This window comes from Pyrus communis, chromosome 5, assembly GCF_963583255.1.
Source record: "Pyrus communis chromosome 5, drPyrComm1.1, whole genome shotgun sequence".
Lineage (NCBI taxonomy): Eukaryota > Viridiplantae > Streptophyta > Magnoliopsida > Rosales > Rosaceae > Pyrus > Pyrus communis.
In genome coordinates this window covers 11,202,413-11,217,463 of record NC_084807.1, presented here as the reverse complement: position 1 = coordinate 11,217,463, position 15,051 = coordinate 11,202,413, and the positions used below count along the sequence as shown (strand labels likewise).

Sequence of the window (15,051 nt, the reverse complement as noted above, 5' to 3'; positions counted from 1 at the left end):
CTCTTAAAACAATCATAGCATATATAACAATTTTGTACCATCAAAGAGATGATAAATTCATTAGTGTTCCGCATACGGTTTACCTTGAATAGAATCTTTTAATAGTTATTACATATTATACGTGCACAAAGATATGTCCTACAAAACATTAATCATGATATATAAGCGGTAGATGTTCGTCCTTTCCTGTTGAATTGTTATTATTATAAAGATTGACGCTTGTTGAAGACCAAGTTATACATGCATGTTCCACAACCTATACCATAAACCTAAGTGGTACTATGTCCCTTCATTAGTTAAAATAAGTAGTCACTAAACTAAACTTAATCATGTTAACCAACTAGTACTATGGAGCTACAGCATGGCCCAATTAAGGGAGAGAAATGCATCTCCTTAATAAATAAATAAATATGGGAGATTTCAGGTTCGATGCTCTGAGGTAGTGAGTTTACTGGACTGTGGCCACAGGTAAGGTGAAATTTCTCATAGTCTCCCCCGACCTGGAAGGAGTGGATAATCATAGCTTGCCACCAGTTGTCCTCCTTTTCAACAAAAAAAAAAAAAAAAAAAAAAACAACAACAACAACAACAACAACTAGTACTAAGGTTAAATAGTATTCATTTTCACTTGTATATGAGAGGCCTCAACTTCGATTCACATAAAGGGTAATAAGGTGTCATATTTGTGTTGAGAATCATGTTCCCCCTTTTTTTAAATAAGAATATTCTCCACCCCTAAAGTAGAATATTGTTGTATAAAAAAAACAACCATATTTAGAAGACTGCTCATCTCTTGAAACAATTATGCAAGCAAGTCTTAGTCTTTATCCTTTAGCTACATAGCTCGCCTAACACAGAACTAACATTTACCTTGAAGCAAAATTAACCATATAGCATCCTTAGCGCATATATATATTGTTTTTGCAAACCAATGACAATCTCCCAAGACTTGCCCGTGTCAGAAGTTTAACTTTTGTTCTTTCTTTGTATTTTTAAGGTCTGTTCCTCTATCATTTATGGTTGGCATGTCGCTTGTATAGCAACATAAAAGGAGAGAAAAAGTTATTACTTAGTAATACGGTCTAATGATATTTCTTTTCATTTGTAAGTGAGAGATCTTATGTTTAATTAGCCCCAAAAAGCGAATTTAAGCTACATTATTACAACCCATTGTGAGGCTAAACCCACCATCTCCCCTTAGTGTAAATAATATTGTTTGTTAAAAATAAAATTAAAAAAGCTAATTATACACCGAGTTGGTTGATGACATTCTAATTAATTAATCTTTAAAACGGTTAGATCTTGTATAAACCCCATCTGTAGCGGGATCCTTTTCCCTTTTCTCTTCACTAAACAAGGCATCAAATTAGAAACCTTAATAACCCTAATTTTATAGTTAGCAGATACATTTAATCTTCAGACATACTCTCAGAGCTTTCTTCAGAGAAACCAATTGTCCGAAATGACACATTCTACATTTGTAGTTTCAAGTTATGAGAGTATTTACAACAAACCTTTACAACTAGAAGCTTATAATCTAAACAAGTTAGCATTTAACAAACTAAAGAATGACGACGTTTATCAATGCTTATACGAATAAATTAATTAATACAACATCGGAACAGACGTGCTGCCATTTTGAGCTTATGTACCTTATCTAACTGTACAATACCTGATTCGCCCTCATGCCGCAACAATTCCTTCCCTTCTGAATCCTCGCCTGCTTTACACAAATTGCGCAGAATTCAACCGATCATGTCCCTTATTTAGCGCGTAAGAATAATCAGACCAATTCTTGCCCAAGCCAATACAGAAGCATCACGAATTTGTGTGCGCATCACTCTCACGACTGGAGACGCTAAATATAACTGCGTGCTAAGTCATTAGTCTATCCGCAACCGCCGTATTTCAGCACGGAAAGTGGGGCTTGAATTCAAAGTCCGATGAGCAAGACTCCTTATGTCCTCTCGTGAACAGTCTCGGGAGATACGAACTAGCTCCCAGAGGGCACCTCCACTAATCATGTCCTTTGCATTCACCTCTGTGATTTGAATGCCCAACATATAAGTAGAAAGTCTTAAGAGATTTAAAGATGTTATTGAGGATCAGACCAATTCATCTACCATGTTGTGCTAAGTGATAGAGTGCAAGCTCAATGTGGCGCCGGATTGGTGCAGCCTCGTCATTAGCATTTTGTACAATCCATGGAAGTGCTCCATCTTCTATCAAGAAAGATCTTCCATTCTTTATCCCTACAGTAGGTCAGCATATTGACATTACACCACCAAACCACAACACGTATAAATCCTAAACCTGACATTACACCAAACATTGCGGGAACTGTTTATGGTATATTTCTGACAGAGGTTCTTACCTTGAGTACATGCTCGTGGCTCGCATTTTGCAAAGTTAGCAATTCCACGCACCACTTGGGAAAGAACATCAGGATGCCCACACCTCACAATTCCTAGCAACGCCTTGATACCACCTTCGAACATTAGCTTCATTTGTAGCTTATCTGAGGATGTCAACAAGATAATAACAAAGCAGGATATTTATATATACACGTATCATCATATTTAGGAAAAAATGCAGAGCAAACAAAGACAAATTTAAGAACGAACAACAGAAAACCCTTCCTCTGAACTCTGAAGCATAGAATTAGAAAATGGACATGTTTAGTGATTAGAGTAAAAAAGTTTGAATTATAAATATAAACCCGAGAACTAAAAGGAAAAGCAAAGTCTTCTTCAAATATTTTAAAAGGATTTGCATTCTGCTGTAATAAGCCAATGAAGCCATTTATGTCCGATTAATGCAGAGAGGTTATACATATTTTCTTTTAAGACCATCGGAGCATCACTGCAACCTAAAAGAAAGAATAACAAAAAGGCAAAGGCTCTAATGAAACAAGTAAAGAAAAGACAATGCAGTATACCATTGCCGCATAAATTAGCAATAGCTCCAGCAATCATGCGTAGGGTTTGAGCATCATCAGCATCAGCAGCTGTCGTTGCTAACAACCTAATCCCACCTTGCTCCAGTATAATTTCTTGATTAGCTTCTGCAATTCCAGAGAGGAAGCAACGTAGAAAACCAATATTTTAAAGTCAGACAGATACTTCTCAAACCCAAAAAGTAATAACATTCAAACTACAGAAAAAGCCCCTGCATTCTAAGAAAGAAGAACAGATCATTGAGCACTCACCATTCATTGCAAGATTCGCAATGGCAAAGGCTGCCACTCTTTGAACGGTTTCATCTTCAAAGCTTCTAAGAAGCATCAGCAAGGAAGTAAGACCACCAGCTTGAACAATCCTTTTCTGATTTGCCTCTGCTTTTCACATACAAGTGCACATAAACTCTCAGAAGGTTAAACTTCAAAAAAACAAAAAAAAAGCATACAGAGTATACAACTGTAACTTCAATTTAAGAGTCGCGTACTATTACTGCATAAACCAAATATTGATCTCTGTCAGATGCTAACCACTTATTTTTCACGAAACTGAATTTAAGATATAGGAAATCTGGATTACTTTTGTATAACAATTAAATCAAGGCCCAAAAAGAAAAAGTGGTTTTGGGGAAAGAACATACAGCTTCATAAAAAGAAAAATGAATGGTCTCCTGAGAATCACTTGTGTATCCAGAGACAAACTGGTTTTGGAGAAAGTCAAGGACTAGCAAATAGCAGTAACTCTACACACAGATTACCTTATCTTCAACATAATAGTTATTATATAAAGAACAAAGAATGATAAGCTATCTTCAATATTTGTATCAACCACTGCCGTTCCTCCACTAGCAAATGGGAGTACAATTCACATCTCCTGAATCAAGTAAGAATTTACTTTTCTGCATATGCATTTTACAACAAACGAACCAAAAACATGAAGGCAACCGCTCATGATGGATAACTGGGTTGATCGTTCCAATGCACTTATATAGATATAAACAAGATGAATAAAGGTCAGGAAAATAAAGGAAAAATACAATAGAAATAGATCAAGAACTTCTATGCTGCAATAAAGTAAAATCTCAAGATTGATGTAGATAAAACATGATACTGGAAGACATACCAAAATTGGCCAAAAGAAAATTTCCACCAGAGATACATCTACGCACCTTCAGCTGCTAAGTTGGCTACCACCTTTACAGCATGAATGCGAACATTAGCATCATCCGACTCGAGTAATGACAAAATCTTTTGCAATCCAACTGCTGCATTGATTGACAAAAACAATATGAGAGATGCCTCTGGATTAAAATGGTTGGAACAATATTGCATTTGGCAATATTTGTCGTTACCTTGTTCAAAGAGTGTGGAAACTGGTGCTTTCTGTCCATTCCCAGTGTCTCTGGGATAAGAATGCCTAACTGAAGGTGCAGAAGAATCTAGACCAGTAAACCCATTTCCAGACCTGCCTCTATCAAGACAACTTCTCGTCTATAAATACAAATAAAAGCACATATGAACAAATTCTTAGGTGTGGGACAAGATTCTTGAACTTGTTACATTATATGATTCTCAACATGAACATTTCATTCATGTTGAGCCGAGGATTTTTTCACATATAAGCACTCCAGGAAAGCAATTTTTTTAATGAAAAAAAGATAACTGAATAATCAATTTATAGGTTTGTGAAAGCAAAAGGCTCAAATACTTTCTTCACTGAGTTGAAAGTAAACAAACTAATTATGACTTTTGTTTACAGTTTCACAAACCAAATATAACTTTAGCATGGAGGAAAAGCTTTTATGTTAACCTCTCTGAATTACATACCTGCTCAGCTTCAAAATCTGACTGCAACAACTGACTGCGTAAAATTACTGATTCTTCTTCAAGTTTCTTCTTATGTTGAGCCTCCTCCTCCAGAAGTTTATGAAGCTTTAGAAATTCTGTATCTCCATCTGCCTAGTACACCAAAAATAATCCCAAATATGATATCAATATGCTTAGGGATTTTGAGAAGTCAGATGATGCGAGCAATACATAATCTACGAAAGAAGTCATACTTCTGATTGTGAATATAGCCCTAGGCTTTTAAGATTTTTCAGATCCTCCTCAACCTTTTCTCTTAGGTCAATTTCATTTTGAAGCAACTCTTGTAACTCAGCCACTTCGTTAGAAGGAGAAAGCCCGGACCCCTAAATAAGAGAAAAACAAATCAACTATATTATGTATTTGGTGGTCAGGAACAAAGGGTGCGCTTGGTTTGACAAATTGAATCTTCATTTTCAGTTCCTCCTTTTTTTGTAAATGCCTTTGGTTCAAGAAACTTTTTAAGAGAACAAGACAGGTGAAAGCACGTTTTACTAGAGAATTTTAAAATATTTAAGTAAACAAATTTTACTAACTTTAAGAGAATCCTGAAATTTTATAAACATCCTTGCAAGAGTGATATGTATCATGTTATTTACAGATATATGACAAACCAATAATTCTAACAATTACAGGTATATGGAAGACAAAATCTGGTGAATTGACTTCAATGCAGCATTCATAATAGAGCAATATATTTTACAAATTTCACTCAATGAGAAGATAATATGATTATTTAGGAATTATAAAGTCAATACATAAAAGATACATAAGTTCTGGATGATATTTAAGTCAAATGTCTAAGAGTCTTATAAACCAACAACTAACTCTAGAACTTTCTTTCAAGACAACACATTATAGCATCATAATGATTATTCAAAGGACTACCTCTCTGTTACATTTAATATCAACCAGGCCGAGGCCCATATGGTCTGGCTTCTGAATTGAGACCAACTTCTCCTCCTGCTCCTTAACAGCTTCCATATAATCCATTTGGCATTTTCGCCTCTCCTTCTACAGAACGGATAAAAAAATAAAAATAAAAACACTTAAATGTAGCAAAACCAATATGATTACTGATCACCAAATCTCTGTCAGAAGCCTGGTAGTATTAAAAAGGTAATAAAGAGAATCAATTAAAGAAAAACAAATGTAGTACTATAGTTTCAAGTCCATCAAGACCACTTAAGGAATCATAAAGCAGAATAAATAAAAAAAAAAAAACAAACCTCTAATGCATCGGCAAAGTTTCTTTCAACATCAGAGACACGTTTTTGTGCTTCTAGATTTATTCTTTCAACTTCATCCTCAAAAGCTTTGTGCTGCCTTTCATTTTCTGCAATAAGCTTGTCCACTTGTACTTCAAGCTTTCTTGACAAACTTTTGTAATCAAACTCTTCCTTAATTTTCAATATATTCTCCACCTTCATAGCCTGCCAATAATAAAAGAGCATATAGTTCATATCCCAACTAATCAAGAAACACTAACTGACAAAAAAATTTCATTATTGAAGAATAACTGCTCATATAGATAGAATATGAATTAAGTGGAATAATGGGGATGTTGACAGAGAGTGAGAACAAAGTACATGCTTCATGAATAGCGATGATGCATTTCAAATTTACCCCTTTTCTTTATAGGAGCTTATCCAATTAGTACAATTACATGAACTTTGACTTTGGTAAAGTACATATGATATCGATAACAAAACACATAATAGATGCTTCCTAATTCAAATTTTAGGACCACCAAATATAAGAACTGACCCTTTGTCCAAATAGTATGGTACTTGTAGTCTCTCCTCAATGACGTGGAGAAGGTCCAATAGTAACAAGTAATGAAGTCCTCACTGATCCTACAATTTGAAACAAATGTGAAGCCAAGAAAATGGTAAAACATAAATTCCTTTTAGCAAACATGAAAATATTCTAAACAAACCAATGTATTAAAAGCGTGAGGTGTGGGCGAGGCATCCGAGGGATAGCCCAGCCTAGGCTTGAGGCGAAGCCTCACGGGACCTAAATTTTTTAATATATACACTGAGCATACACATATATTATATTAAAAAAAAAAAAAAAAAAAAGATTATTAATCAATAATCACCCTGAACACACACATATATATACATACATTATATTATATTATATTATATTATATATATATATAATAGAGGATGAAAAGCACAATGAGCACACATATAACAATGCACGCAAACAGCACACACGTCCATTATATAAGAAAATAAAAATCAGAAAAAAAAAGGTAGAGAGACGATAGTGCAAGGAAGAGGTATGAGGCAATTAAAACCCTACCCAAAATTTGGGTTTGGGAGTTAAAAAAAAAAAAAAAAAAAGGAAAAAAAGCAGCCAAACAGAGACGCCTAGGCGCCTTGAGGCGCAACTCCGACAACTCCTTCCGCCCCCTCCCTCAAAACAGAGGCGGCAACCCTCACGCCCAACCTCAAAGGGCACCTAGGCACGCCCTGAGGCGAGCCTTTTAATACATTGAAACAAACAAACAAAATTAACAAAGCTAAGAATATCATGAGTTTTCACATGTCAATGGCAGTCATGGGCCTCATGGCTAGCATATCAAGTACTCTACTCAGCTCAAGGTTGCATTGACATAACAGACAGCTTACCTCCAAACGAATCTTTAAGCAACCTTGTAAGCTTTGAATCACGAAATGGAACATGAGTACGATTCTCTGCTAGAGAATTAATGCACTAAGCGATAGATTGATACACTTAGCTTCCTCTAACATATGTCCCTCACTTCCTGTCATAGAGGAAAAACAAAACTTTCACCATATAAGTGGAACTGGCCTTCATATGAATAAGGAACTCACATAATGACTTGTGAGATACACACGTATACACAAACATTTACACACATTTGCACAGACATGCTGACATGCATTGTTCAAAAAATCCCCACCTAGCACCGACTAGGCCCAGCCTAGGGACTAGGTTGCTAGCCACCGCCCCGATAAATTCCTAAGCATTGGAAGGCATCCGCCTAGAGCACCTAGACCCGCCTAGTTCGCAACTCTCACTTAGACAAAAAATCGATAACTTTCATTTTGCATTTTATTTTTTTAATAAAATGTAGGAAACTTGCCGACCTTACTTAGTGGGAAAAGGCTTTGCTGTTGTTGTTGTTGTTGTTATAATAAAATGTAGGAGACTTGTTGAATACTTGGATGAACTCTCATCATATGTTTGTTCCCCATGTTTTCAATATGTTCTAATACTTTACAATATATAGGTCATTTTGTTTTACAATCTATGTATCCCAATACGATTATGCTTTTTTAAGTATAAATAGACAGTTATTAATACGATATCTAATATATTTACTTAAATCCGCCTAGGCCCCAGCCTAGCCGCTTAGGCGCTAGGCCCCAACCCACCGCCTGACTAGCACCTAGCGTCTTTTAGAACCTTATGTATAATAAAAGTTAAAACTGATAAAAGGTCACAAGTTGGGATACACACCTGATTTTTGTATACGTTCGGAACCTGCCAAATCTACCACAACGAGTTTGCTTTTCCGGACTAGTGGCTTGAAAGGCTTGGTCAAGTGAGTGGGGTCACCATTTTCACTTGCAACACATATTCTCTTCCAAAGACAGACCTATTGACCTGTACCTGCATTAAGGCACTTATAAACATCAAGATTCCAATTATGTTATACTGAAACAACCTGGTTACCAAATAGAAACTATGACATGATCATGACCAAAACAATTAACTATATGAATGAAAATAAACAGATACTGGACAGTCAACTATTTTACCATCAAAATCGCATGACTACGAGACGATTCAGTGTTCAATTTTGTGTTAGCAGCTACACGATGAGCTTCCCCACATCTTAATAACTCCAGAAAACTTTGCTGACTTTTGATCTCTACAATAGTGGCCCCAGGAACTGAAACATCACCAGTTCTTGGATCTTCCACAATGGGAATATTATCATTTGCTGGATCAAGCAGATCCTGTAGGGTCTCCATATAAAGCTATAAAAAAAATTCGGTTGACAGAGAATGTTAAGCTTCTGAACAATCACAACTAGACATAAACAGAAAGCATTAAGAAGATCAAACCAATAATGGGACAAGGGTCTAACAACCTGCAGGTACGATACAGAGATAGAATCAGTCTCAGGAGATATATCTGCCAAAACACCCTCCATTGAACGAACCCTGATTCCACGATCAGATGTATCTCCTTCTCCGACCTGTCCAAGAGTAAATGTTTTCCCTGTACCTGTCTGACCGTAAGCCATAACCATGCCATTGTAACCATCTAAAACACTCTACACTAACAAAAAGGCAACTATTCAGTTGTTGCGCAATGTCACTACAAGATAATGGAAAATACTACATGGACCATAATAGAAAATAACCCTCCACGACAGGCTTGGCAACAACTTCATAGACACGCTTCTGTGATACATACTCAGTAAGCATGTCATCAAACTCATAGGTATCCAACTCCCAATTGTTCTTTCGAAGTTTCAACCTTTTAAGCTGTGCAGTAGAACAAATATCAAACACTAATAGCTACACCACAAACACCAAGAATCTGAAAATAAAACTTATAAAAGAGATAAACCACCGGGATTCCCAAATTAAACTTCGAAAAACACTACGGAAACAAAATTAGCAATTACCTCTGGCTGCAACTCCACAGAGTCAGCAAAATCAGCATCAGCCATCATCTCCTGTGCATTTCTGGGCCTCAACCTTACAGCTACTCGAACTCTTCCGGGTACTATTCGATTCAAAATAAGTTAAGCAACAGGCATACAAGCAACATTTCATTTACTCATTTGCATTTGCCATGCTTATTCTATTACCTCAAATTTTCCAAATTCTAAACATTTATTTAAATGATTAATTGAAATAATGCTTCCATTTTTCTCCAAAATTCAATCGAATCCCATTTGGGGAAACAAAAACTGACCTCCGTCGTCCTTGGAAGCTGCGGAGCCAAACAGCGCGGGACTGCTCCGGTGCAAGGCAGATCCGGGAGATTGAGAAGGAGGGAGCCGGGACTTGAACGATGACGTTCTGAAATTAACCGGGCGATCCAGCTTCACGGCACCCCTCTGCACCACATAGTTTCGCGAAGCCATGGACTACAGAAGTGCAGCAAAAATTAAGAAAGGCATTCACGTGTGCTGCTCTGCTGCGTGTCGGAAGTTCGGGCTAATGTGTTGGTGGCGGTTTGATGGTTTCAAAAGTGTTGGAGATATGGAGTGAGGGAGAGATGTCGGAGGTGGGGCCCGGTGAGGGCCACTGTGTTAAAGAAAAGACAGAGACCGTCGCAGTTAGGTGGGGTCCCGCTTAGACCTGTAAAGAGATCGGGTTTATTAGTTTTGGGTCGAGTTTCATCCGATCCGTTAAGTTAACGGGTCATTCGAACCCAATCCGTTAAGCTAACGGACCACCTAAACCCAACCTGTTAAACTCATTGATCACCCGTTAACACCCATTAACAATTTTTTTTTTTTTTTTTTGGTTTAATTTTACATTCCAATTCAAATTACGCATTTTAATGTACAAACAAGATCTCACATTCAGATTTCATTTACAATAGTTGGCGGTGCATTTATGTTCATCCTTTTCAAAAATCCAACACGCAATGCCAATTGCAAAACCAATGTAATCAATCCACTTTGACAGTTACCTCCATTATCCATCCTTTTCGTTGTTTGACAGAGACCTGCCATGACCTTCTTCAAGTCCGAGACAGAGAAGCACTTGAAGGAAGGATCCTGATCCGGCAAGCCAGAGGATGAGTTGCTGCTATTGGAGGAGAAAAGCTTGACTCGCTCTCAGGAAAACGGCTAAGACGAAGTGTCAGAGCCACCAGAGGAGGAGAAACCATCGTCTGTTGCCATTTTGAACCGGGAATGTAGTCATGGAGCATATCGGCGACCTCCTTGAAGTTGCAGAGATAGGCTTTGAGTTTGTGGGCTTCCTATTTGAACTATTGAAATTACATAAAAGCCCTCATTAACCTGTGTTAACGGGTGCTAATGGGTTTCACAGGTTGACCCAAAATGACGCATTATTTAACGAATTGACTCGTTAATAACCCGACTCGTTAAATACTCACCCGAATACTAATTTTAACGGGTCGGGTTTAAAATGCCAGTCTAGTCCTGCTGCTTCTTCTTTTTTTTTTCTTTTTTTTTAACGAAATCATATTGTCTATACTAATATCATCTCCAACCTTTGGCCTAAAACCTAAAAATTTTAGCCCAGAAAATTTGGGTTTTAACCTAGAAACAGTTTTTCTGCTCAAACCCTTCTGGCCTAAAATTTTAGCCCCAGATTATTAAAGAATGAATTTAGACTATTTTTTTTCTTAAAGTAATTTTTTAAAATAAAAAATTATGTAGACTATCCTAATTTAATTTTATAAACATTTTAACCTAAAAATATTTAGATTCTGACAAATACTGAAAAATCACTAATTGACACCATAAAACTCGTTAAACACTATAAAAAATATGAAACAAATGAAAGATTTTTTTTTAATTACTTTAGCTGTTAGATTTAAATTTGAACTGTTAAAATTTTTTTTACTGTTAAATTTCATCAAATTAGATCTTAACAGTTGAATTCAATGAATTTTTAAATATAAAACTAAATAAAATATACATTTATGGTGGGCCAGCCCCACTAATCATAGGCTAAATTCGGCTTCCAATTGAGTTTTAGGTTTTATGCCACATTTTAGCATTGGGTTGGGTTGGGTTTTGGGTGGTGGTGGGGGGGGAGAGGGATAGAAGTGAAAATTTGAGTTTTAGCCCAGAGTTGGAGAAGGCCTAAGGCCAACTCCAACCCATGGCCTAAAATAATTCCCCCTCTATTCCTCATCTAATCCATTCCGACCCAAGTTCTAATTTGGACCTAAAACCTAAAACCTAAAAAAAAAGCTAGATTTAAGCCAACTCCAACCCATGGCCTAAAACCTATTAAAAAACAAAAAAAAAAAAAAAAAAAACAAATTTATGTCAGGATTTAGGCCAAGATTAATGGTGGAGCCCCCACTCACATGGATGTGTCTCCCACTTGTCTGCCAATAAAATTGAGTCCAACGACTCTTTTGGTTGATCAATGACTCACATTCAAATGGGTTGTTGGTTATCCAACGGTCCACATTTAATTTAGTTAATATTCTCCCACTTGTCTGCCAATAAAATTGAGTCCAACGACTCTTTTGGTTGATCAACGGCTCACATTCAAATGGGTTGTTGGTTATCCAACGGTCCACATTTAATTTAGTTAATATTTTTGTCTTATATTTATAAATTTATTGAATGAAACGACTAAGATTGAATATGATCAAATCTAATGGTCCAAAAAAAAAAAAAAAAAAGATTTAACGGCCCAAATTTAAGTTCAATGGTTAAAATAATTATAAAAAATTATTTAACTCAAAATTCACCCAAAAAATTTATAAATACCTATATATTTGTTGAAACATTCACACAAAAACTCACTTTTCTCCTACAATTCTTTCAATTTTTCTTTCTACCATCTTCCAAAACCATGTGTTTGCTCATGTGTCTTCTGTTTATACATCTCTATTATGTGTTTCATATTCTTCTCTAGTGTTTCATGTGTCAGTTTAATGATTTTTCAATGTTTATCGGAATTTAAATATTTTTAGGTTAAAATGTTCATAAAATTAATTTAGGATAGTCTACATAATTTTTCTTTTTTTTAAAAAGTTAATTTAAAAAAAAAAAAAGCCTAAATTCATTATTTAATAATTTGGGGCTAAAATTTTAGGTCAGAAAGGCTGGAGCAGAAGAACTATTTTTAGGTTAAAGCCTAAATTTTTTGGGTTAAAAATTTTAGGTTTTAGGCCAAGGGTTGGAGATGGTCTAAAGGAATGGATGGGGTTAGCAATATAGTGGTTTAAATTTGCTTTTGGATAGAGAATAGAATCCAAAGATATCTCATCCACAAGTGCAGAGAAATACAACTAGGCCGTAGTACTAAATGGCCTAAATAAAAATTTCAACGGTAAATATTTTTAGTGTTTTTAATTGTTAAATTTTTAATTAAAAATATAAAAATAAAGATTTAACGGTTTGGGTGCAAAATTAAGAAAATGTGTCTTTGTCATTGTATCTGGTTGCTTGTTTGGGTGTTAGACGTGTAAGAGGAATCATACGACTATTAAATTGCAATTGCACAATAGTTTAACATAATTTCAATAATTTGATTAGATTAGGCTCCGTTTTATAATTATTTGTTGTCAAATTTTATTTTCTATTTTTAGGGTTTTAAAATTAAAAATTAAAATTTTGTGTGATACGTACTAACAACTACTTTGTAAGTTAAAAAAAAAAAAAAAATTGTAACGGTTATTAAATGTGCCATTAATTGACCAAAAGGGCCAAGACAACGTATCTATTGCTTACAACCGAATTCAAATTATTTTCCATAAAATAGTATAGTGCAGAATATCAGATTGTCAAACAAAACTAACTCGAAATTAAGTGGCATAAATTTTTTGAAAGTAACGACATGTTTTCATTTATAGAAAGGAATAAAGCTCAAAACTGAGACAAGACAACCACAAAAGTGCCAACACAAACAGCAGGGCAACCCAACTAGCTATGACGATCTTCTACTAATTAGTCAACAATAAGGTATGGGGGTTCCTCGAACCAACACCAGCCACGATCAACTTGAACAACAAAGCTTGCCAAACAATGAATTGCAGAGTTAGCTTGGCGACGCGTATGGGCAGAAAAAGTTCTAGTGATCTGCAGCACAAGAGCTTTAGCGTACTCCAATGTGTCCTATGGGAGACAAGTTGGTTGGTTTGGAGAGTTGCTAAGGTTTGGAAAACAAAATTAATAGACTTTTCCATTTTTTTTCTTTCAACTCCCAAGCACGGGACTCAGTTAAAAATGACGTCTGTCACAAATAAGCTGCTAAAAATACGTAAAAAGAATAATGAAATCTAAAAAGGAGGTGGGAGATGCAACACAAGGACTTCCCAAGAGGTCACCCATCATAGTACTACTCTGACCCAAACTCGCTTAATTTGGAGTTCTGATGGGATTCGATGCATGTGAGTTGGTATGATCGCATCGGTTAGTCCATGACTCGTAATTGTATATAACCATTTCTTTGGCCACGCCCCATGACTTCATAACCTTATGCATGTGCAAATCGGCCCGACCTTTCTTCCCACGAGTGCCGTTAGATATTATTATTCAATTAGTCGTCCATCGTCGGGTCCCAAGAGCCCCGCAACTCCGAAATGAGATAGTCAAATTAATATTATTATGGAAAATAAAAACGAGGTGGGGGATATAACACGACCTATCCTAGTACTAGTTTCGTCCAAACTCACTTAACTTTGAAATTCTTATGGGATCCAGTGCATGTGAGTTGATAAGATCGCATCCATCAACCTATGACACACCCCATGACTCTAAATACAATAAATCTATTAAAAAAAAAAATACAATAAAATTTCATAAAATAAAATGGACCAAATTTAGCAACCTCAAAATAAAGTGGACCATATAGCAACCTCAAATAAATACAATAAAACTATATAAAAAAATACAATAAAATTTCATAAAAGATAGAAACTAAAAGAAAAAAATAATAAATAAAATAAACACGCATGAGTCTTCCGGTCAGTAAATGGTACAGTCACCACCACCGTACAAAACTTTAATAAACAACCCACACACAAAGGAAGATGGATTCTCTCCCCTCCTAATCTCTCTCTCCTTCATTCCCCTCCTATTTGAACGGTTACAGTTTAACCACATCAACATTTTATATTGATTTTTGGGACGTTTTTGACACACCCCTGATGCGAGAATTATACGCACACAAATTAAACCCTCTTTTTGACAATTGTAGTATAGATATAAGTAGGGATCGTTCTTAACCGGGGATTAGGAGGGATTGCAAAATCACTTGGAAACTGACTCAAAAACGTAAAATAAAGTTTAAAACACTAAACTAGACTCAAAGAATGCAAAACTAAACACTTAAAACACTAAAACAAACCAAAAGACTCAAACAGCACCCAAAACACTCAAAACTGCCTTAAAAACACTTTCTGGGCAGTTTTGAGCACTTTGGTGAATTTGGACGAATTTGTGTAACAAATTGAATCAAAACACTTATAAACACAAACTAAGACACTTTTTAACTAAATTGGACACT

General features: G+C 35.8%; 1 protein-coding gene and 2 pseudogenes across 1 annotated transcript; all 3 read right to left on the bottom strand.

The window, feature by feature from the left end:
• Nucleotides 1-1,444: 1,444 nt before the first annotated feature.
• On the bottom strand, nt 1,445-9,119 carry LOC137733923 (kinesin-like protein KIN-UB; annotated as a pseudogene).
• Nucleotides 9,120-9,133: 14 nt separating this feature from the next.
• On the bottom strand, nt 9,134-10,054 carry LOC137733922 (kinesin-like protein KIN-UB). Its single transcript, XM_068473138.1, has 3 exons — nt 9,794-10,054; nt 9,501-9,601; nt 9,134-9,357 (listed from the first exon to the last, which is right to left on the bottom strand). The coding sequence occupies exons 1-3, from the start codon at nt 9,963-9,965 to the stop codon at nt 9,208-9,210; spliced, it is 423 nt and encodes a 140-aa protein (XP_068329239.1). The 5' UTR covers nt 9,966-10,054; the 3' UTR covers nt 9,134-9,207.
• A 3,783-nt stretch (nt 10,055-13,837) lies between these two features.
• Nucleotides 13,838-13,955, bottom strand: LOC137735776 (5S ribosomal RNA; annotated as a pseudogene).
• Nucleotides 13,956-15,051: the final 1,096 nt, after the last annotated feature.

Bases quoted from the DNA above. Each gene is read 5' to 3' on its own strand.
- LOC137733922 (XM_068473138.1), bottom strand. From the start codon at position 9,965: ATGGCTTCGCGAAACTATGTGGTGCAGAGGGGTGCCGTGAAGCTGGAT. The intron at 9,602-9,793 runs GTCAGTTTTTGT...TGAATCGAATAG, and splicing joins AGCTTCCAAGGACGACGGAG to TACCCGGAAGAGTTCGAGTA. The intron at 9,358-9,500 runs GTAATTGCTAAT...TCTACTGCACAG, and splicing joins CTGTGGAGTTGCAGCCAGAG to CTTAAAAGGTTGAAACTTCG.